The sequence below is a fragment of the Patiria miniata genome, unplaced genomic scaffold (genome assembly GCF_015706575.1).
Source record: "Patiria miniata isolate m_02_andy unplaced genomic scaffold, ASM1570657v1 HiC_scaffold_1, whole genome shotgun sequence".
Lineage (NCBI taxonomy): Eukaryota > Metazoa > Echinodermata > Asteroidea > Valvatida > Asterinidae > Patiria > Patiria miniata.
The window spans coordinates 6,827,501-6,849,783 of record NW_024037047.1 but is presented as its reverse complement, the minus strand read 5'-3'; the positions used below and the strand labels follow the sequence as shown (position 1 = coordinate 6,849,783).

Genomic DNA, 22,283 nt, shown 5'->3' with positions numbered 1-22,283 from the left:
GACAATGCTGGCAGAACACATTTTTTTGCAGGGGCCGTGGGGGGGGGGGGGTAGTTTTTTTCATTTTCTTTTCATTTTTTGGGTGGGTTGACCATTGACATTTCGAGATATTCTCTCCCAAAGAAGACGACCCCTATTTTCCCCAAAAGCGGAAAAGTTGCCATCTTGAAAAACGATCCCGCCACAACATTGCAAAATAGCGCCACTTTCGAGCCCAATAGCATCCAAAAATGCTCAGAATTGGAAGCCCCAAGTCCGGACAAGTGGTTCATTACCATATCTCTTCAATTCCCCAATGTTATGGCTCTCTCAGAACTCTCTAATATAGAATATTTTGAGTTATAACTATTATTTATGAGCTCGCGAACGCAGCAGGGGCTTTGGCCGCGCGCGGGCTCTTTAAATTATAAGGATTTTCAGAGCCTTAAATGCAAGAACCAAAAGAACATCTCTACTGAAGTTTCACAGTAGAAACCTCTCAAATGTTACCCCCATTATAAAAGCTAAGGGGATTACAATTCCCTACCCAAAGCTGCCAACCGAGCCGAGGTTTGGAGAATCTTCAGTGTCTGTCTTCCGCCTCCATAATTCAAGATCCAACAGTGGATGGAGGGGCCGGCAACCAGTCTATTGTGAACCTGTTGCGGACGAACACGTGGACGTACGTGTGTGCAGTCGAGTCTAGATAGTTTACGCAGGTGCACCGGTGGCGGTGTTTGCAAGACAAGTGTGCATGCATGGTTGGTAATAAAACAAACACCACATTTGTCCCTTTTTGCATCATGTGTTTTAGGAAAATTTCCAATGTTCGGGGGCTTCAGGTTTATTGAGGAACAACGTTCTGGTTCTGGTAGAATACTGCATAATCTCCTCAGCCGGGATGTAATATGCAGACGTTTGTCATGTTTGTACATGTTGTATGCGTATGATGATGTCCACCATGTCCTCAACATGACCTCACTCAGTCACTGATGTCAAATTTCGCTTATGTCGGGAATTCGGCTCATGTGCTCTATTGACAAATTGTTACTACTATTTATTTACTAAGTACTACTCATCCTAGGCTATTGTTCCTTGCTCTATCATCCATTTGTGGATAGCGCACCGGACAAATGCCGGAAAATAACTGTTGGGGGGGGGGGGAGGGGTAGTATTTGTCAGCAAACTCAACATTAACACCGCGCACCGGGTGTGGGAAGGGCTGGACTTCTTGGGGGCACTATTTTGATGATGTGTAGGTATAGAGCTATATTAAATTACTAGAGCGCTAACTCATTGTGCGCGCAGAGATGCTTTGAAGCCGCTCTGGGCGCAGACATTTTGAACTCGTGTGCGTTTTTGTAGAACATAATGAAATTAGATGGGTTGAGTTTTGAAAGTGTACTCTACATGCAATGCGCAAGTAGAACACACGCAAGCAACTTAAGCGCGTCATTGAGAGTTCAAAAAAATGTGACGGCAAAAAGCATCTGCAGTGAATACGCGCATGCGTTGCTTTGTAGGGCCACAAAGTACGTCGACTGACGACAAGCCACTTTAGAGAACACTACTGCCACTACTGCATGTACAAGCACACATCAGATTCAATGACTTAGTTTCGGGAGATAGCAGATAAACCGGAGATAAACGCCAGCCTGATGGGCCATATATTGGCCCGTGAATATATGGGCCATATATTGGCCCGTGAATATATGGCCCATGACTGACTTACTTTACTGCATGATTAAATTTCTAGCTGATCAAAAGAACTGATTGCTTTTCCCTCTACTTTCATGCGATGCAGGACCCATTGTGCTCTTAGATATTATTTCGGCCAAGCTCTGCAAACCCTCTAGCATCTACCAGCCACGATGGCCAGAATGCAGGCAACCAAGGACCTATTTCTGCGATCCATGTCGGCTATCTACCTCTTTGCCTTCGCGTCGCTGTATGTGCAGATACCAGGTAAGAATTGAAGAAATGCCCGGTTCATACTCGGCGCAAAAGCGAACACGAACGAGAATTTGTGACGTCATGGCAAGTATTCGCGCTGCAAATTCAAAAAAGTTGAACACAGGTTTCTTCGGGCTTGCGAGCTACAGTGCCTAGGGCGCTTTTGAGGAATCCTTGGTTTCATTACCAGAAATGATTAATAATAATAATAATAATAATAACTCAGGCAAATTTCGCAGTGAACGTGCCATGACGTCAAATTTGCTTCGCATTCACATTCACGTAGTATTAACCGGGATTAAGCTTAATGGCGATATGGAAACAAGGTTTTAGTTGAAGAATCAACATGAACGTCTGCAGTCACAGAACATTGCAGGCCAATGGATCTAGGCAGAAATACCATGTCCCATAACTATCAAAATCAATCAAAAAGAAATTGTACGATTTGGGTAGAATGATTTTTCTTTTCGCAATTACTGCCCCAAACTCTGTACAGAGATAACGTCAGCCTCCTCCTCAAGTACCGGTCAAGCTTCCATGAATCATGATTCAAGTGTCCTTGAGTGCCATATCCATCAAAATCAATTAAAAAGAGTTGTTGGATTTTGATAGATTTTTTAAATTTATCTTTGTTACTACCACCCAGGCCTGTTTGGCGATAGATGCATCTACAGGTTCCATATGAAAAACCCCATACAGTGCCAGGGTTCTACGGTCCGTCCGTCCAAATCAATTAAAAAGAGAGTCTTGAATTTGTGATGTGTTTTGGACATTTTTGAATCTGCTGCTAGAGGGTGCTCGAAAACTTCATGGCGTCACTGATCATATTTTTTGAATGGTCAAACCAGCCAGACACTAACATCGATGAAAGCAAGTTCATATCTTTTTCCACTTTCAAATTATTAGGCTGAAATGACTTCCGGTTTCGACCGGAAAGAATGGTCACGTGATTTTGGGTGCTTTTTCCTTTTGGTAATTATCCAGGTCTGTACGGAGATAATGGCATCCTCCCAGCCAAGGTCGTCCTGAAACCCGACGGTCGCCCGCCAGAGAAGCGCTTCCAGGGTCGCCCCTCCCTCATGTGGCTGCTGCCTGGCCTGGGATTGGACGCCCAGGAAGGCATGGACCTCATTTGCATACTGGGCTGCCTCCTGGCCGTGATTGGTCTGACGTCACGCCGGATGAGGGACAGCGTTCTGTTCGCGCTGCTGTGGTTCTTGTATTTGTCCGTTTACGAGGTACGACGCGTGAGGTCACTAGTGTGTGGTGTTTGGGGATTGGTTTTCTATGTTGTGATGCAAGTAATTCACGGTACATACGCAGTGCAAATCCTGCTTTATTTTGCAAAGTATCTGGAAAAAAATGACATGATTGCGACCGTTGCTAAATGATATTTATATTAAACAAGATGACAAGGACTTGGCACTCAGCAGTTATATTTTTGATTTACCCAGAATGAGAACTGAGGTAATGTCCGTTTGGCCCAACCAACTCCGTGTAATTGTGATAGTGTGTTTTTCTCTCCATGCCCACATAATTTCTTTAAGCACTGTAAACTGCTGTCCAAGAGCTGACAAGAAAAATTCACAAAGTGTGCTTGGGTGGGACTCGAACCCGTGACCTGCTTTCTTGAGCAGAACATTTTAAAAAGTTATAAAACCATTTACATTGTATAAAATAATATCAATGGGGGAACAAAATCAAGTAATTTACGGTGTGAAAACCTATATAGGACTTTGTTTTTGTGGGAGTGCTAGAGCAGTACCATGACGTAAACATCTGGCCTTTCTGTTTGCTGCCCTCATTGACGCAATGTTACACTCTGGCTTTCAGCACAGGGGGCGGGGCAGCTTTTAAAATTGTAGTTTTTACGGCTTTTGTTTCTTAATATAATCTTCAAACTGAGGCAATGTTTGCCACATTAATGTGACTGATTTTTCATCTTTGTTTTAAAGGGAATATACATCATTTGCTTTTGCTGTAATTTTCAGAAATGGATGGAATTGGGGGGTTGGAAATATATAGCAAATATAGTTACACTGACTTTTTTGAGGTTTTGGGTTCGAAAATGCTATAAAAACCAAGAAAAACAATCATTTTCCTGTAGTCTGGTTTCCTGACTCAATATAAGAAGAAACGAGCAGTTTACATACATTGGGGAATTGTAAGGTCAGGGAACTAGTCTAGCTGGCTTGTACCCGTTCATAGGTGGGTAATCGATTGCAAACAAGTGCGATGGTCAATTGGGGCCAGTATTTGAAAAAAAGCCAGTGTTTTCCAACGCTGGTTGGCCGACCTGCGTTAGAAAGTGATACAAAAATAGCACTTTTCTTGAAAATGCCAGTATACCAGGTGCCATGATTTTACAGGATGCTTTACACTGTCATTCACTAACAGTCCAGCAAGGTATTTCAAAATGATTTGGTAGGTTTATTGTTTGATGTTTGCAAATATTGTATTTTCCCTTTAATCCTCACACTGTACTTGTAGGTTGGCCAGACATTTCTCTGGTTCCAGTGGGACATCCTCTTACTCGAAGCTGGATTCTTAACCATCCTCGTTGCGCCTTTACACCTGCGTAAGTGGCGCCCTCCACAGGCCAGCCAGCACGATACCATCACCTTATGGCTGGTGCGCTGGCTGCTGTTCCGGCTCATGTTCGCCTCGGGGGTGGTCAAGCTGACCAGCCGCTGCCCCACGTGGTGGGGGCTGACCGCGCTGGACTGGCACTACGAGTCGCAGGTAAGCTCCGGACAAATCAGGGGTTGTCCTGAAAATAATGGTGCATGTAAACCCTGCCATTTTCGCCAGTTTATTTTACAACCATTGCTAATGTTGCTTACATCGTGACTTTGGGCGTGATTCCTTGCTACATGGCATGTACGGGTTCATGGTTTCTGACTAGCGCCACTTGAACAAAGACATTGACAAAATGGGGAACCATTAACATGGGGCTGGATAGCTCAGTTGGTAGAGCACCGGAACAGCAATCCGGAGGTCACAGGTTCAAACCCTGCTTCAGTCAATTTCATTGTTCAACTTTACAATAATGTTAACTTACTTCATTGATAATTCATCTTCAAGGTCATTTGCCTTCAATCTTAATATTTTTTGCTCCTATTTGCCCGCTTAATAAATGGAACCAGCAAATTTCAACACATCACCCCTATCCTCCACGAACTTCACTGGCTTCCAGTTTCTGAGAGAATCAAGTTCAAACATGCCCTTCGTCTGGAAATGCATTCACTCCTCAGCACCCTTCTACCTTAAAACAATCTCCTCACCTTCTATCACTGCGACAGCCGACAATGTAAACTACAAGACTCAACAACACTTACCACAAATCGATCGGCCAGAGTGCATTTGGTTATTCTGGCCCCCATCTGTGGAACAAGCTCCCTCAAGAAACCTGCCAGTCTGACATTTGAAGACCGAACTATTCAGAGCTCATTAATTCATTAATTAAGTGTATTTATTGTCAAGTGCCTTGATCTAGCTTTGTCCTGTGCGCTTTATCTGAACCTGCTATTTTTATTATTATCTGTAACCAGTGCATCCCTACCCCCCTGGCGTGGTACGCTCACCAGCTGCCCCAGTGGTTTCAGAAGCTGAGCGTCGCGGCCGTCTACCTGATAGAGTGCTTCACCCCGTTCCTCTTCTTCGTCCCGATCCGAAACCTCAGGCTGTTCTCTTGGTTCTCACAGGTAAATATCAGAAACTTTTTTGTTTTTAGACAGGTTTTTGCATTAATTTGAACCCAGAGAGTGTAAAGGCTGATTAAATCTGCCCACTTGCGAATCTGTAGTTTTTGTTGAGTTAATAAGTCTCTCTCCAATGACGTCATTTCCTACAGACCAGCCATGTGCATCGGCATTTTGAGCATCAACTTGCATAATGCACATCGGCTGTGTCGCATTTTGAACACATTTTGAGTATTAAAGGGAATGTACAACATTTGCTTTTGCTGTTATTTTCAGAAATAAATGGATTTGGAGGATTAGTATGTTATAGAAAATATGTTTAAACTGACATGTTTTGGGCTTGTAGACGCTGGAAAAACCAAGAAAACCTATCATGTTCTTGTAGTCAGGTTCCCTGACCCCACTTAAAATGAAACAGAGATATTAATACACTTGGGGAATTGTAGGCTCAGAGAATCAGTCTAGCAGGCTTGTACCTCGTTTCAGGTGTGTAATCAATTGCAAAGAAAAGTCAGAATAACTAAATACGAAAACTTAGGAACAGTTTTTGAAAAAAAGCCAGTTTTCTCCAACGCTGGTTGGCCGACCAGCGTTGGAAAAATACATTTTTTTTTGAAAATGTCAGCACACCATAGCCACGACTTTAAAGGATGATTTGGACTGTCGGTCCCTAACAATTCAGTAAGGTATCTCGTGATAATTTGATCATTTCGTTTTTTGATGTTTGCAAATGTTGTATCTTCCCTTTAAGCGTGTTTGGAACATTTTCAACACTGCGCAATGCGTGCTTGATTGCATAAAATATGCAGTTGCAGTTTTGCTACAGAGATGGCTGTCTTTGAGAGAGACCTATTTCTTAAGATCATTATGAAGTTATTTGACCTCTTGTTTTGCAGTGATTAGGTAGATTCAGATATAATTTCTTTTCAAGCAGGCAAACTCTTAATGCATAATATTTCATTAACAAGAGCATCTTCTGAAACGAGGACACACAGGTTGAGTTGTTCATAACAACGGATATTTTGATGAGGTCTTGTATATATGCAGGGGGTGATGAGCTTAACTGTTTCAAACTTTTTTAACTCAAAATCTTTTAGTATAATTTAGTTCACAATTCTATAGTTACATTGCCTTTATATCTTTGTTTTTTGTTGTCGTTGGTCAGATTTTGTTGCAGGTTCTCATTGTGTTGACAGGCAACTACAATTTCTTCAATCTGTTGACGGTCACGTTGTGCATCCCACTACTTGACGATCAGTTCCTGGGCAAAAATAAACCAGCTATCAAGAGTACGTAAACAAGCATTATTTTACAAAATACAAGGTATTTTCTTATCACAAACCTTCCAAGATCCTTTAAAATCCAAAGAGATCTATCTATTTCCTCAGCTTTGCCTCAGGAAACTAGAACACGCCGCATATCATTCCAGGAGGCTAGTTTTACTATACCCCTCAAAGCACTCAATATTTTTCTAATGTCCACATGCACCCTCCATGTTCTGTGGCTTCAAATCTGGAAAATAGAATGCCCAGTGGGTTACCTCAGGAGCCTGTTTTTACTATGGGCTCTGTGCACAAGTACCCCTTCATCAACAGCAAGAAAAGGAGAGTTGGGGGAGACCTAGACTGGTTCCCGATTCACCCACTGCGTATTTTGAATGATCCAAAGTTTTTGGGGGCGGGGATTAGTCTGGGAGACCATCAAAAGGTCAATTCGAAGGCAATCGCGCGCTGACGACGCCTGACGCTCACGCGAAGATGCCGTGGCTAATAGCTTTTGCACATTCAGGAAGTTGTGCGTACTTCGCGCGCGAACCAATACAGTACGCACATGCTGTGTGTCCCGTCCATGTGGCTCTCAAAAGTGGTAAAACGGCGCCCTCTTTTGTTGGCGCACGGAGCCCATACCACTGAAAGTTAATATTTTTATACTAACCAGATGTACCCTCATATTCCATGGCTTCTACCCTGGAAAATAGAATACTCATGCCTCTGGAGAGCAAGGCTATAGTTTTACTATACCACTCAAAGCAGTCAATATTTTTGTACTATCCACAAGCACCCTTTGTACACTGTTTCTTTGAATCTGGAAATCAGAAAGCTCATTCAGTGGGTTACCTCAGGACTATACCACTCAAAGCAGTCAATATTTTTGTACTATCCACAAGCACCCTTTGTTCGCTGTTTCTTTGAATCTGGAAAACAGAAAGCTCATTCAGTGGGTTACCTCAGGACTATACCACTTAAAGCAGTCAATATTTTTATACTATCCACATGCACCCTCCAAATTCTGTGGCTTTGAATCTGGAAAACACAATGCTCATCAATCGGTTGCCTCATGAGGCTATTTTTACTATATCACTCAAACCAGTCAATATTTTTATACTATGCCACTTGGAGCAGTCAATATATTTGTATACATTACTATTCACATCAACCAGTATAGCCTGCAAATTGACAGTGAATCTTAGTTGCTACTGTTGTTTCGTATCCTAGGCGATTCTTTTGCTGCCAGAGTTGGCCGTGGTTTGGCCAAGCTGGTGTCGTTCACCGTCTACGCAGGGCTGGCGTACAGCACGGTCAGACTCTTCAATCTCAGGATTAACGCGGAAAACTACAGCGTAGAATCGGAAATAGGTGAGCAATAAACATCCAGTAATTGTCCATGTAGAAGAGACTTTAGTTTACTTCCATGGCTCTGTGCACAGGGCCGACAGTTCAAAAGTCAAAGTCACTAGAACAAAAGAAATCTTCCATTTTGGTTAGGAACACTGACTTTATAAAACTGCCCACATGCTGGGGGATTGCGCAATTCTCACTTGCAGTGTTTTTATATTTTCTCACACAGCTTTTACCGATGAGGACTTTTTTAACGGACTGCGAGACATCATGCCCTATACTATATGGTTGGGCAAGATTTCACTGGGTGCTGAAGTTCTCATGGCATTGTGGAGGTTAGAGCTTGCACTTTCATCAACCTAATATCAAAATTCTGGGTTTATTTGATTTGTACAAGTTTGGTTTTGTTAATTTGTTGAAATTTTAGCTCGCCATCCTCTTTAGTGAAAAAAAAGTTTGGAAGTCGGAACACCAAGAAATGTGATGAAGTGATGTGATGAAGTAGCCCTGTTTTGGCCAGTATCTCCAAGTGAAAGTTCCCGACAAACGACTCATTTAGCTTGATCGCATCACATATTTTAATGTTAATAATGGTATTTTTATGGGATTGCTATTTTATTCCAGTTATGTAAATCATGTTCAATTCAGTCCTTAAAGGAAAAATACAACATTTGCAAACATCAAAAAATAAAACTACAAAATCATTTTGAAATACCTTGCTGGACTGTTAGTGAATGACAGTGTAAAGCATCCTGTAAAATCATGGCACCCGGTATACTGTCATTTTCAAGAAAAGTGGTATTTTTGTATCAATTTCCAACGCTGATCGGCCGATCAGCGTTGGAAAAAACTGGCTTTTTTCAAATACTGGCCCAAGTTGACCATCGCACTTGTTTGCAATCGATTACACACCTATGAACAGGTACAAGCCAGCTAGACTGGTTCCCTGACCTTACAATTCCCCAATGTATGTAAACTGCTCTGTTTCTTCTTAAATGGAGTCAGGGAACCAGACTACAGGAAAATGATTGTTTTTCTTGGTTTTTATAGCATTTTTGAACCCAAAACCTCAAAAAAGTCAGTGTAACTATATTTGCCATATATTTCCAACCCCCCAATTCCATCCATTTCTGAAAATTACAGCAAAAGCAAATGATGTATAATCCCTTTAACTGCTAGTCATGATTTGATTGAATAAACCATTTGAATAAATGAATGAAGTAGGATGTTTAATAACAATTTTGGTCTGTTTAGTTTTTTTGAATGTTTGCAAATTGTGTCCAAAGTGCTTGACTCCATATTTTTTGTTTTCTATTCTAGATCGATCTCACAAGAGCAGGGCATTCTAGCCAAGGTGTGGTCTTCCTGCCAGTGTTTTGTGTTTACCAGTGTGGCCATTTACATGTTTACCATCAGCCTGGTAAGTCACGTGATTACATCTCATACATATTCATGAGCAAAATGCACTTCTATTGGTCAGTGTATGTGTCCGAGGGTATATAGAGGGGCCTCGTAGCTGAGCGGTTAGAGCGTGGAGCTACGGAGTGGAAGTTGGCGGTTCGAATCCCATTCAAACCAAAAACTGGAAAACTCTCTCTGACGACCCAACAGTAAAATGGGTACCTGTTTCGTTCAGGGAAGGTAAGACGGCGAGAGGAGAGGACTGGGCATCGCCACTCATATGCCGCGCCCAAGACACAGTGGACCTCTAACATCCCACTGCCCCTACGGCCAGTAATGGCTATGAGTATCTTTACCTTTACCTTATATGTGTCAGAGAAACAAAAAATGTCTTAGCAAATTTGAATTTGAATTTGTTACCATTGGAATTTACGGGTAGTACAGGAACTGGCCACTTCCTGTACTACCTGTAAATAGGTACTTGGTTGTTTCTTCTTCTAAAGACTCCGCAGGGGAGTTTTAACAGGAGGCCAGAAACACCAGGGCAAATCCCTTCTCTCAGCGATAAGTGTTATTGGGTTCTTTTAAGTGCATTGCATTACACAACACACTGGACCTACGGCTTTACGCCCCATCCGAAGGATAAGGCAATAATGGTAAAGTGCCTTGCTTAAGGGCACAAGTGTCCAGACCCGGGCTGGTTCTCTGTTGAAGTAAAACACCGGTACCCGGATACCCGTAAAAGAAACCCAACCCCAAAATTCTTTGTTGACGCTTGTTGAAGCTTAAATAGCACGACCCATCAACTGGGCCAATCGCTTTGTCGGTATGATCATAGTACAAGCTTAGGATATCGGGTGGGGCTTCTTCCTTTTAATGTATTCAAAGAAGCGGAGTCAAGGATGGTAGTTTTTATCCCTAGTGTCTTGTCTGATGGTGGTATGTCTTATTTTGTCTAATCAGGTGACTCCTAGGATCTTTCGCAGCATGCGGGGAAAAAAAATCCCGAGAAAAACCTGTTTGGCATGGTGTTTTCTAAATAGTGTTTTCTTAATTCCCAGTTGCATGCCTGTACCGCACACCTCGGCATACATTTGCGTCTTGAAATGGCTTTACCGTAAACAAAGATGAATATTATAAAAAAAATACCAGATTGTCCCAGTTTGGACCACAAAAATCACACGCGTTTAGCAAAACCCAGGTGTGCTTAAATTTTTTCCCCATGCCTATGATTTTCAAATCAGAAGGACTGGGTAACCAACCAAAACACATAGGATGTACATTGGCTGTAACTGGTTCTCGGCTTGCTCTTTACTTCCATAATATTGGGCCCAGATCTGGAGTTCACATTCAGTGAGCTTTTCCCCCCTGTTTTTTTTAATGTATTTAACCAAAGGTTCCGCACTGCATGGTTGACCAGACGGCGTCTGCTAACCTTTCGCCAGAGGTGCGGCAACTGCACCACAATGTGCAGTCGTTCAACCTGGTTCACTCGTACGGGCTGTTCAGAAGGATGACAGGGGTCGGAGGTCGTCCTGAGGTCGTCGTCGAGGGGAGCAATGACCTCAATAAGGGATGGAAGGTATTATTTCTTTTTTATCATCAAATTAGTAAGGATGTAAATTTGCTGTTAATTTTGTAAAAGTTTAGCAAATATTTTAAGAACTGTTAAAAAATGTATACGTCACAAAGGCCGATGTCTGCCCATTATGTCCGGCTTTAATGTAATACATAATGTAATATATAATTTCATTGAAGAAAAAAACATTAAATAGTTTAAATGTTTGTTTTCTGAATGTTGGACTTTTTTGGCACAGGATTTAAATTTGAAAAACCTCTGGTACACTGACTTGCTCAGAATGCTTGGCACATTTTAACTTTGAATTCTCCAGACCAAAGACGCTGTTGCTAATCACATGATTCGGGGAAAGCTCTTGCATGGTTATATAAGAGACGCTCGGCACCAATACATCGTTCACAATGGGTGAGAATGGCACAAAGACACCAGACCATTCTGGAGCTGGGGTTGCTAGCATATAGGATTGCCCTGAATCACGTGATATGGTAACAGTCTCTTTGGTCAGGAGAATGCAAAGTTAAAACCTGCAAAGCATTGGATTAAGTCAGCGTTCCAGATTTTATTCAAATTTGACTCGCAAATGGCTTATTAGAGGACTATCTTGCCAAAACAATTTGCATTTTGAATTTATGTAGCTGACCAGAATATGTAAAAATATTTCCAGTAATCCCCCTCCCCCGTGTTAAATTTCTCGCTGCACTTCTGGCCGTTACTCAGTATTTGTAACAGTAGAACTTCCCAGTGGGTTTCTCAAAGGATTGCTCATCACAACAGGTGTTTATGTTAGGCTTATTTTTCACTAGCCAGTGCTCTCTACAGGGTGGATAAAAAAAAGAACAAAACCGACATATTATTGCTACTTGGAACAGAAGTAGGGCACATGTGAATCAAAGGGCGATATCCTCTGTTAGGGTTGAATCTCCTCTTTAAAATGACACCCAGATCATGTCATTACATTCACGGTTGACTGAGCAGTGACCAATTTTATGAGAGGGTCTATTTAGAGAATTGTGCCACTTTTCATGGTGAAATCTCTTTTTTTCCCCACCTGCCTTGATTGGTAACCATAGCCTTTCACTCTGTGACAAATGACACCACAAAAACCACAATTGAAAAGTGGCGCAAAAATATACCCTATCATAAAATTGGTCACTGCTCAGTCAACCATGAATGCAATGACATGATCAGGGTGTCATTTTAAAGAGGAGATTCACCCCTAACAGAGGATATCTCCCGTTGATTCACATGTGCCCTACTTCTGTTCCAATTAGCAATTATATCTCTGTTTCGTTTTTTTTTTATCCACCCTGTATAATTGATTGGAAAATCACAGGTGTGAAGGGGATATTTTTTGTTAAAGTTCATGCAGCTTATAGCTGTGTTCTTTAGATTTATTGGGGGTTGGAGTGTTGAGTTAAGCTTGTATTGATGTTCCTGCATGGCATTACGCCTGAGGACAGACAACAAAAGGAGCACAAAGGGGCCATTGATCCTCGAAGGAAGGTGCCTATTGTCCTCGAACGCAGGTTTGTGTGCTTAGTCTATGGGAGAGTGTTATATTACAGGGACAAAGGAAAACACAAAGCCAATCCTCGGAAGCATAGCAAAAAACGACTGTGTGTCCTTTCCATACAGGCCTATGAGTTCCTGTACAAACCGGGAAACGTGAGCGTTTCACCGCCATTTGTGGCCCCGCACCAGCCCCGTCTGGATTGGCAGATGTGGTTTGCGGCACTGGGAAGCTACGAGCGCACCCCTTGGTTCATTAACTTTGCATATAGGCTACTGGAAGGCAAACCAGAAGGTGAGAATGTATGCTGTGCTGCGATCAAGGCCCCCCACCCTAAATAAAAAGAAAAAGATGTTTGCATGTGGATTTTGTTTAGTAGTTAAAGCTACCGTCCATCATTTGCAGCTATCCGAAAGTAACTGACGTAATTATTGTTGAAAAACATACTTGGTTGAAAGATAGTAATGGGACTAAATTCCTTGTGAACTTATTCTTTCTGGCAAGCTGTTATTTTGAAGAAATCAACAAAAGAAAGCCTTTCCAACGGTGCTTCTTAAGACGCACCGTTGGAAATTTAAAATAGTAGTTCATTTTTTTTATTTGGCTAAGTGCGCACCAGCATTTGCACGACGTACACGTGCGCGTGGTTGCTATAATTCGTTGGATCAGTGCGCGACATCGCCTAGCTGCAATTGGCTCAGTAAGAATGTGTCTCAGACGCTGAATTCAAGTCCAATTCAAAACATGATTCAGCAACTTTTGATTTGAAATCGAGATACTAGAATGTTGTTTTTCTCAAAATATACAGCTGTAGCTCAGCTGAAACTTTATTAGGTTACATGTAGTTGGTCAGCTTTAGATTTTGAACACTTTTGATGCTTCAAATGAATAAAATGGTCAAATGACAAATGATGGACTATATATACCTTTAAGCCAGAGAACTAGTGAAGATTTCTGTTTTCAAAATGATGGAGTAGTCTACTCGTGCCCCCTTTCCTCCGTGGATTTTTGAAATATTAATCAGAAGAAAGAGAAAAAGGGGGGAAAGAGCACCCCTAGTGTCAAATGAGATCCAGGCAATGCCAATGTTTATTGACAATGTGAATATGATCTGCTACAATTCTGCTTTCCTTCTGAGTATGAATCAGCATTTGGAAAAACAATACTCAACAATTCTTAGATACTACTGAAGAGTCATTATTATGCAGCATGGGGTGAATCCTCTTATACCAGAAAACCCGAGTATAGAGCTTATATTTGGGTTTTTCCCCGAGCCCCTACCAGGATTTCAACCCCCTCTTATCTCAAGCTGTAATCCCCTTGGGGGAGTTTATTACCGGATGAATACCTAACACCAGCAGGGAAGAATTAGTATTGCTTGACTGAACGACTTGTGGGGCATACCTATATCTTTCTAAACACATGCCAATTTTAAAAAAAATAATAACCAATGTACTATTTGTATTTCATCAAGTAATTAAACCGTGTGTTATTTTTTGAATCGTTAAAAATGGTGTATGATCAACAGAAAGCCTGAATTGTGGGACTCTTCCTTAGGTCTATGTCCATACGCGTACGTGGAGTGTGTATACATGGTGTATATGCTCTTTTGTATGGCTTTACAATCAAGGATAGACACACAAAGGGAGAACAAAAGATCCTTTCAGTCCTCGAGCGTTGGGTCTTTTGTTGAAAATGGTCCTCGATCGTACGGTTATGTGCTTAGTCTATGGGAGACTGTTATATTACAGGGACAAAGGGAATCACAAAGCATTGTCCTCGAGCGTGTAGAAATTCACAACTGGGTGTGTGTCTGTGTGTACATGTATGGCTTTAGACTGACACACAAAGGGAGAACAAAAGATCTGTTAGTCCTCAAAGGTTGGGTCTTTTGTTGAAAATGGTCCTCGATGGTACGGTTATGTGCTTAGTCTATGGGAGAGTGTTATATTACAGGGACAGAGGGAAATACAAAGCATTGTCCTCGGGCATATAGAAATTCACAACTGTGTGTCCAGAGTGTGTGGCTGGCAACTACCTGTGGCTTGGCCAATTGCCTGAAGGGGTAATGTTACAGCAGGCTGGGTAAAAGATAAACAATGAAATCCTGGTATGGAAAAGCTAGAACCTGGTTCTTTAAGCAATTCACCTCATGGAGTTTGGATCTGCTGCGCATGAGTTATTGGCTAATAGTTTATCATAATTTGTTCCTTAGTTCTTGATCTGATAGCAAGCAACCCCTTTCCGGAGAAACCGCCCAAATTCATCAGAGCAAACCTGTACACGTACCGCTACACCTCCTTCAGGTAAGTTGATCATTTGGTGTCAAGTTTTCTGAACAGCCTTTTCAAGTAAGAAAACAGTTCTGGCTGTCTTTCTGATAGAACAATAGACAGACATCAAAGGCTGTCCATACTTGATCCATACCGCCATATAGGAGGTTAGTTTCAAATTCAGTTATTATTATAATTTTTTTTTTTTAGAATTGGCCCTCCATACCAATGTGGGATCTAAGCTGGTGCAGATGTTTTCCCTTTGTCACCATTTTCACTGATCAGGCACTCCATACATTGATCCCAAGATAGATCCGCAATTTTGTTTTGTTTTGATTTATTTTGATAGATCTGGCTCCCCATCGTGGTGGAAGAGGAAACTCGAGAGGGAGTACATGCCAGCAATATCCAAAGAAACCAAGGGACTCAAAGAACACCTACAACGAAATGGAATAATCCAGGTATCCATTGTACTGTTTCATTTCTTCCTAATACATGTACATGTATTTTTTTTTATTATTGATCAATGGGGCGTTTTGTAGCAAAATGGATTTCATGGGAGTTACTTGTATCAAAATGTGTTAATAAGTCTCAATGTTGGTCCATCGCAAGTTCATCACAAGACTGTCATAAGTCCAGTCACAAGTGAAGCACAACTCAATTCACAAGTCCCAGTCACTAGCAACAGGGGATGAACAATAATTGAGGAATCCTTTTGTCTAAGTTCATTTGAAATGCTGGACTTTGGACTCGTGTTGGACTTGCGACGGACTTGTGTTTGACTTGTGTTGGACTTGTGTTGGACTTGTGATGGACTTGTGTTGGACTTGTGTTAGACTTGTGATTGACTTTCAACGGACTCGCGATGGACTTCCGATTGACTTGTGATGGACTATTGCGGACTTATGATGGACTTGTGATGGATTTGTGATGGACTTGTGACGGACTTGTGTTGGACTTGTGATTGACTTGTGATTGACTTGTGTTGGACTTGTGTTGGACTTGTGATTGACTTGTGTAGGACTTGTGATAGACTTGTGATGGACTTGTGATAGACTTGTGATGACATTGTGATGGACTTGTGATGGACTTGTAATTGACTTGTGATGGACTTGTGATTGACTTGTGATGGACTTGTGATTGACTTGTGATGGACTTGTGATTGACTCATAAGGACTTGTGATAAACTCACAACACTGCCATTACATAAGGCCTGACACAAAATGCCCTCAAAAGTTGGTTTATAAAAAACACGTGATTGAAATGTGGCATCAGTACATAACTTTGCCTAAGTCATATTTTGAATATTCTAATGTTCCCCTCTCTTTTATAACAGGAAAGTTCCAGAAAAAAGGCAAAGTCAAAGACCCAAGAACCTCAAGACAATACGCTGAAGAATCTCCTAGCACACGCCCGAAGTTTCTTCGGAGTGCTCACAGGACCCACACTTATATTCTCTCTTTTCTTGCCTGCTGTGGTAATCAGCATTGCCATCTGAAATAAAAAAGGAATCGGTCATCAAGTTCATTCCTTTAACAGCCTCTCAGGTGCTTAGCAGGAAGTGAAATTGTTTAGCCCATAACAGGTTGGGAACCAGTTAAAGGCTGAGTAGCCTTGGTACTATAGTGCCTGGTAGCCCTTTAGTTTCTGCTCAGCACAAATTTCAAGTGTTAGCAACTTTATGTTATTTTGCCAGCTAAAAGAAAATGAATCCTGATAACGCCTTGCAAAGAAAAAGGAGATAGAAACATATTGGTCTTCGATTGAAGTTGTGGGCACGCACTACGTGTAAACTTGTTTATTTCTTGTGTGTCCATTCCCTGTTGCTGTTCCCCTGCCATTTTGCCTTCGAGAAAGATCCTTCAAGGGTTGAGATGGATCCAACTTTTTTGACATGAGTTTCGATTAGTTTTAAGTAAAGGTAGTTACTAGACTGTTTTGCAGTTCCTAGATGAAATTAATCTATGGACTGTTTGCTAAAATAGTGCAAAGTGCCTTTTTACACAGAGTTTAACTTTAAATATAGTATTTCTCAAAGCAATAACTCATTTCTTGTAAAGCTTCTGTCGTCATGCATCGAATGGTGGAAAGGGTTTCTGGTCATGAATATTCATCTTTGTCCAAAACAGTTGGTGATTGGTTGAGATGCTTTTAGTATTATTGGACCAAATACTTTTTTACAGGAGGGGACCTGGAGACTCGTCTTTAATATTTCAGACTATATATTTCCTGAAGTAGATGTTCCCCGAAGAAAAGCAGTAGGAAAGGTGTATGAATAATCATGTTATAAAATTGGGGGATTTGGGAATGTTAGGGTTAATACTTAGCAATTTTACGGAGATTTACTTATGCTAGTTTGAGTAGCACTATCGTTTAATTCACTAGTAATGTGAACTAAGTTTTTGGAAAATATAATTTAAAAAAAAATGAAGGACGACGATAAGGTTGGATGAAATACTTGCTCATTTTGTTCACTTAAAGAAGGTATGTTGGGATATTTGCTGTCCCCCGTTTTCTGAAATCCAGACTACCAAGGGCGCCCTCTAGTGACAGAAAGTAGTAGAAATTAATGCTCTTGCCGATGCATTTTACACTGCCATGGATATTTCTATTGAACGAAATGACGATGACAAAAACAAATCAGAACATCACACATTTCGGGACAAGCGGAAAGAAAAAACATAATATACATGTACACTGGTTCTTCTTACACAGACATGCAACTTTTCCTCGGATCAGCTGATTTCCTCTTTTTTTCACTTTTAATGTGTGCCATTGAAAATAGAAAAACGCTGTACAAAGTCTTGGAAAGATGTGAATTTCCTCTTTTTTTGTGACTCCCCAGTTGCATGCCTGCTTACAGAATTTTGAAATTTTTGCCAAAAATGACAGTCAAATTTGTGCTGACCACAAGTCATCTCACCTATTTCATCTTATCGCAATGCGCATCACCTGATCCGATTCCACTGACGATTCGATAGAGCAAATCAAGCAAAGCTGAAACAAGCAGAAATAAATGCTGGAATTCGTTCTTAGCATTTTTATTTCACAAGCACGAGCATACTCATAAAACGAAAACACAAATTGATGAAAATTGAACAGTATTGGAAAGTATATCCTTCAAGGGGATCAAGTTGACTGCCACTTTAAAGGTTCTCTTTATGGCAACTCGGCATCACAGGTGAACATCACACCAAACTGTGAATATTGGGAATTACACACTTGTTCAGCTTCTGCATCCTGTAATTCATCTTCACCGACGAAACTTCCCTCTACTCTAGTTAACCCCGGAATGTTTGAAACAATGATATTCTGATAAACCTGAAGATCCGCAGCAAGAAATGTGTCTTTGATAAAATCTTGCAAAATTATTGTCCAACACTGTACTAACATGACAACACATAAATATCAACATGTATTTACACATTATCTTCTTATGTCGAAAACTGTAAAGAACGGTAACAACTATACACCTAACACCAAACTGTACACCTAAATAATAATATGATAATATCGCTTCTTAATTTTTCTTATTTACAGCAAAATACCTCAGTGAATAACTTGCTTATACATTTAAAGCAAAGGCCACATTACGCGGGTTCCTTCGGCACTTAAGCGAGCGCAAACGCCGTCGTCACGTTGAGTTCGCAAAAGTTGAACGCATTTCAACTATATGGTGAATTTCCCAGCAATGTTTCCTGACTTCAAAATGCGCCTTGGAATCGCATTCGCGTGAAGTAAGAACCGGCCTTTACTAAAAACAAAACAAAATTGTATCACCAAATAAAATTGAATTGCCGATGATTCGATTTTTCTCTTTGTCGTTTATGTATCACGTTTTAACATATCATGTTTTTTTTTTACTTTCGAATACTGTATGAAAACGTTATACATTGTATTGAAGAATTACGATTACAGCACACCGATCAGCTTAATTAAATGTATTTGTTACCTATACAACAACGTGCCGCAATAGTTAAGACGTTTCTATTAAGAGTGAAAGCACATTTGAGCAAAAGGCTAAACAACTTTTATAAGATACACAAGGCAATTTGTGTTTAACCCATACGCCTACTTCGCTGTTACTTTTCTTTAGGTGAATTTTTCTGTCTGACATAATTATGTACACTTTTAAAATTTAAGATACCTTTTGAAAATTGTATTCCACGAAGGTAGGTCGAAAAAACGATAAAAGGTTGATTAATATTAATATATATCGTAAACATTAGCCCAAATGTCTTTTCCCGCGAGATAATGTTTAGTTCAAGACCGAGCAACATCATCATATACTTCTTATATGTACACATTTCACGCAAGTGCCTATGACATTTCAAATCTTCAGTTCGTTCTTGATATCCGATAAATTGTCCTCCTATCAAATTTTGCATTCACAATCAACATTAATATTATCTCCATGTCGCATTTTAATTTGTATTGCATGACATTTTGTCAGTGCTGTCGAACAGAATCGCGGTAAATAATTAATCACGGCGACATCCAAGCAACTCCAAACGCAGAGCAACACCTCCCTCCGCATTTATGTTTGTATTGCATGAAATTTTGTCAGTGCTGTCGAACAGAATCGCGGTAAATAATTAATCACGGCGACATCCAAGCAACTCCAAACGCAGAGCAACACCTCCCTCCCATGCAGTAGGCTCAATGCGCACTACCGTGGCCACCACACTCTCGTCAAACAGGTTAGTTACGGGGGTTTCGATATCAGTGTTACCGATGAATACCTGAAACGAAGACCAATACAATAAACGCTCATTTGTAACAAGAACAGCCTAAGTAATGTATTGTCTTAGACTAAGACTATACAGAAAAGCGGGCAATCGTAACTCAAAATAGAATGTTAACAACCCGTGATATGTAAAAACAGATTTGTGTGTCCGGGGAAAAATATCATGCCATATTTTTGACTGGGCTCCTTGAGTTCTTTTTAAGCTTCAGAACATTAGCCCAACAAAAGCCCAAACAAATATCCAAAAATATTTCAGTTGACAAGATTTTTTTTTTCAAACTTTATTACCGATACAAGTGGCATTTAGCTTACAGAAAGACTTAAAATTGATGTTCACCTTGATGTTTCCGTTCCCATCTTTCACGTGTTCGTAGTCAGATGAGGGCTGCTTCTGATACGCCACCTTGTACTGCTCTACAAACCAAATGTTGCCAGAACCTTGTGTGGTGACCCCAGACACCACTGTGCTCTCAACCAGGTCCGCCTCGATCCAGGGATTGGCATCGTGACTGTACACAGAGTGAAGAAGGGATGAGGAACAATGAAATAACAATTTTACTCAAAAAACAATTGTGTGAATGGATTTGAAATCGAACACAATTATTGAAACGCGTTTAACAGTGTGCGCTTTGGTTGCGCATCTGTGTTGGGCTTCGGTCGGAGATTTTCTTTTTAATGAAAACCAATATAAAACGAAATAATATACATTGTAAAACAAAGAAAAAAACTCAGCAGCACCAAACTTCATTGGTCCAATTTTTAGATGATGTTTATTAAAGCCCATTGAGGACCGGTTTGTGGCATATTGTAGTAATGTAGAGTGAATACAGATATGAGAGTTTTAAAGTATCAGGTGAGGTATTTCCCTTTGATACCTACTATAAAGGTATCCATCTGTTGTTATTGTTGAGGCGTGCATCACCGGAAGGGCAATAGGACCGACTACTAGACGCCGTGATACGATCATCTGGGATTGTCCCGTCCTCCATACCTAGGGGCTGCAGACTGGAACACTCTGTTGGTAACAAACGAGTTAACAAACGAAACTAATATTGATACTAAAATAAACTTATATTGCGTAGAAGATCATGAGTTTCTGAACTTTGTTTGGGAATTGAAAACCCTGATGGGACCTTTCATCTTATAAAACTAAAGGTGGAAGTTATTGCAAATCAAAAAAAAAAAAAATAAGAATTTCGCACTGACGAAAGTTTCCAATCTTGGTATTAAAAACAGAAAATGTTTTGCCTTTTACTGCAATACTAATATGAACACGCAATTTTGTGATGCATTCCAAACATGCCTCTCACCTGCATTGTTATCTGCAGGCTCACAGTTGAAGTAAGCTTGAATTTCGTCGGAATCCTCGCTCAGGAAAAGCTGGTACAGATAGTAGGGCGCCCCCTGGTGGTATGACGAAGCAGGGATGTGCATCCCACCGAGACGTACAGCGGTGCATTTGCACGGATCTTTGTTCGGTAAGAACCAACGGGATGGGATACCAGATTGTGGGTTGTACTCCGATCCGATGAAGCAGATTTGATGGCAGGAGACCATCACTATGATGTGAGTGTGCAAGGAAAACACGACACCATTAGCCCCTTTGAGATCGAATACAGTAGAAGATATCTCTTTCTTCTGGGTAAATCTGGGTAAATACAAAGAACTTATAACCCGAAACAAATAGCACCTATATGCATTTTACGAAAATAAGCTGAAGCATATGGAAATAAGGATGGGTGTGTAATGCACCTGGCCCTGAAGGGTTTCAAAACAATGGTGTTGATGGGGTTAATCGTACGGCTTCTGAAAGTTCATTATATGTCACTAGATTTTGTATGTACATGTTTACAACCTGGTACCAGATGTAGCGGTTGAACATTCTTTGTATTTTTTCCACCACGCCGATTCTCACATCAAAATCAAATGTTGTATAGACATCCCCAAATAATGCTCTGGTCAAACCGTTAAAACCGACTCAATATTCAAGATAATCAAATTCAATAGCGATCTTTTATTGCCATTTGAGGTTTTGTTTGAAAATATAATGGATTAGAATGCCCATTGTATCCCCGAGCCTGATATGACGTGCCACATATTAAACCTTACCTGCCATTGCTGACAGCATCAGAACCAAAGCTGCTGCTCCGTCCATTCTTCACGATGCAGGTGAATTCTGAACACGAATCCGCTACAGGATGTATTTGTCAATGACTCACACAAACCAACGCGAATTGAAAGGTGGACGCACGCAGACCACCGAACAACAATCGTGAAAAAGCCTCAACCTGAAGCTTGCCTGAAAGTTTCTCTGATTGGTGCGATGATTGACAATCCGTTAAGTTTAATCAGCGACTCACAAGCCACACCAACGCGATCAATAGGCAGCTACGTATACGCATAGAGCATTGAACGACGATCAGAAAAGAGCCTACTTATTTGACCGAAGCTCCAACCGTGTCTGACGCAATGATCGAGAACCTTTTGGTTGATTGTATTTATCACCGAGTACACAAACCATC

The 22,283-nt window shown here is 40.9% G+C and overlaps 2 protein-coding genes and 1 non-coding gene across 4 annotated transcripts in view; 2 read left to right on the top strand and 1 right to left on the bottom strand.

Moving 5' to 3' along the window:
- The first annotated feature begins 611 nt into the window (after positions 1 to 611).
- LOC119721176 (lipase maturation factor 2-like) lies at positions 612 to 17,469 on the top strand. 2 transcript variants are annotated; one of them, XM_038191078.1, is made up of 14 exons: positions 612 to 740; positions 1,784 to 1,944; positions 2,917 to 3,170; positions 4,423 to 4,674; positions 5,484 to 5,636; positions 6,799 to 6,922; positions 8,129 to 8,269; positions 8,481 to 8,586; positions 9,572 to 9,671; positions 11,049 to 11,234; positions 12,867 to 13,035; positions 14,957 to 15,047; positions 15,364 to 15,475; positions 16,351 to 17,469. In XM_038191078.1, the coding sequence occupies exons 2-14, from the start codon at positions 1,851 to 1,853 to the stop codon at positions 16,510 to 16,512; spliced, it is 1,944 nt and encodes a 647-aa protein (XP_038047006.1). In that variant the 5' UTR covers positions 612 to 740; positions 1,784 to 1,850; the 3' UTR covers positions 16,513 to 17,469. The 2 variants fall into 2 exon arrangements, with proteins under 2 accessions (XP_038047006.1, XP_038047015.1); XM_038191087.1 differs by having other exon boundaries at positions 612 to 744.
- Positions 4,885 to 4,957, top strand: Trnaa-agc. Its single transcript has one exon. It is a non-coding gene; the product is annotated as a tRNA-Ala (tRNA).
- Positions 17,470 to 18,707: 1,238 nt separating the features above from the next.
- Positions 18,708 to 22,283, bottom strand: part of LOC119732375 (retinoschisin-like) — a 4,909-nt gene continuing 1,333 nt past the window's right edge. Inside the window, exons 2-5 of the mRNA XM_038205881.1 lie at positions 21,072 to 21,333; positions 20,641 to 20,776; positions 20,099 to 20,270; positions 18,708 to 19,756 (exon numbers count right to left, since the gene is read on the bottom strand). Of these exons, the coding sequence (XP_038061809.1) occupies positions 19,610 to 19,756; positions 20,099 to 20,270; positions 20,641 to 20,776; positions 21,072 to 21,333 (717 nt within the window). The 3' untranslated portion in view covers positions 18,708 to 19,609. The remainder of the gene's footprint in view (positions 19,757 to 20,098; positions 20,271 to 20,640; positions 20,777 to 21,071; positions 21,334 to 22,283) is intronic.

Excerpts from the sequence above, each read along its gene's own strand:
- LOC119721176 (XM_038191078.1), top strand. The coding sequence starts at position 1,851 with ATGGCCAGAATGCAGGCAACCAAGGACCTATTTCTGCGATCCATGTCG. Across the intron at positions 15,048-15,363 it reads TACCGCTACACCTCCTTCAG|ATCTGGCTCCCCATCGTGGT; the intron begins GTAAGTTGATCA and ends TTATTTTGATAG. Across the intron at positions 15,476-16,350 it reads AACGAAATGGAATAATCCAG|GAAAGTTCCAGAAAAAAGGC; the intron begins GTATCCATTGTA and ends CTTTTATAACAG.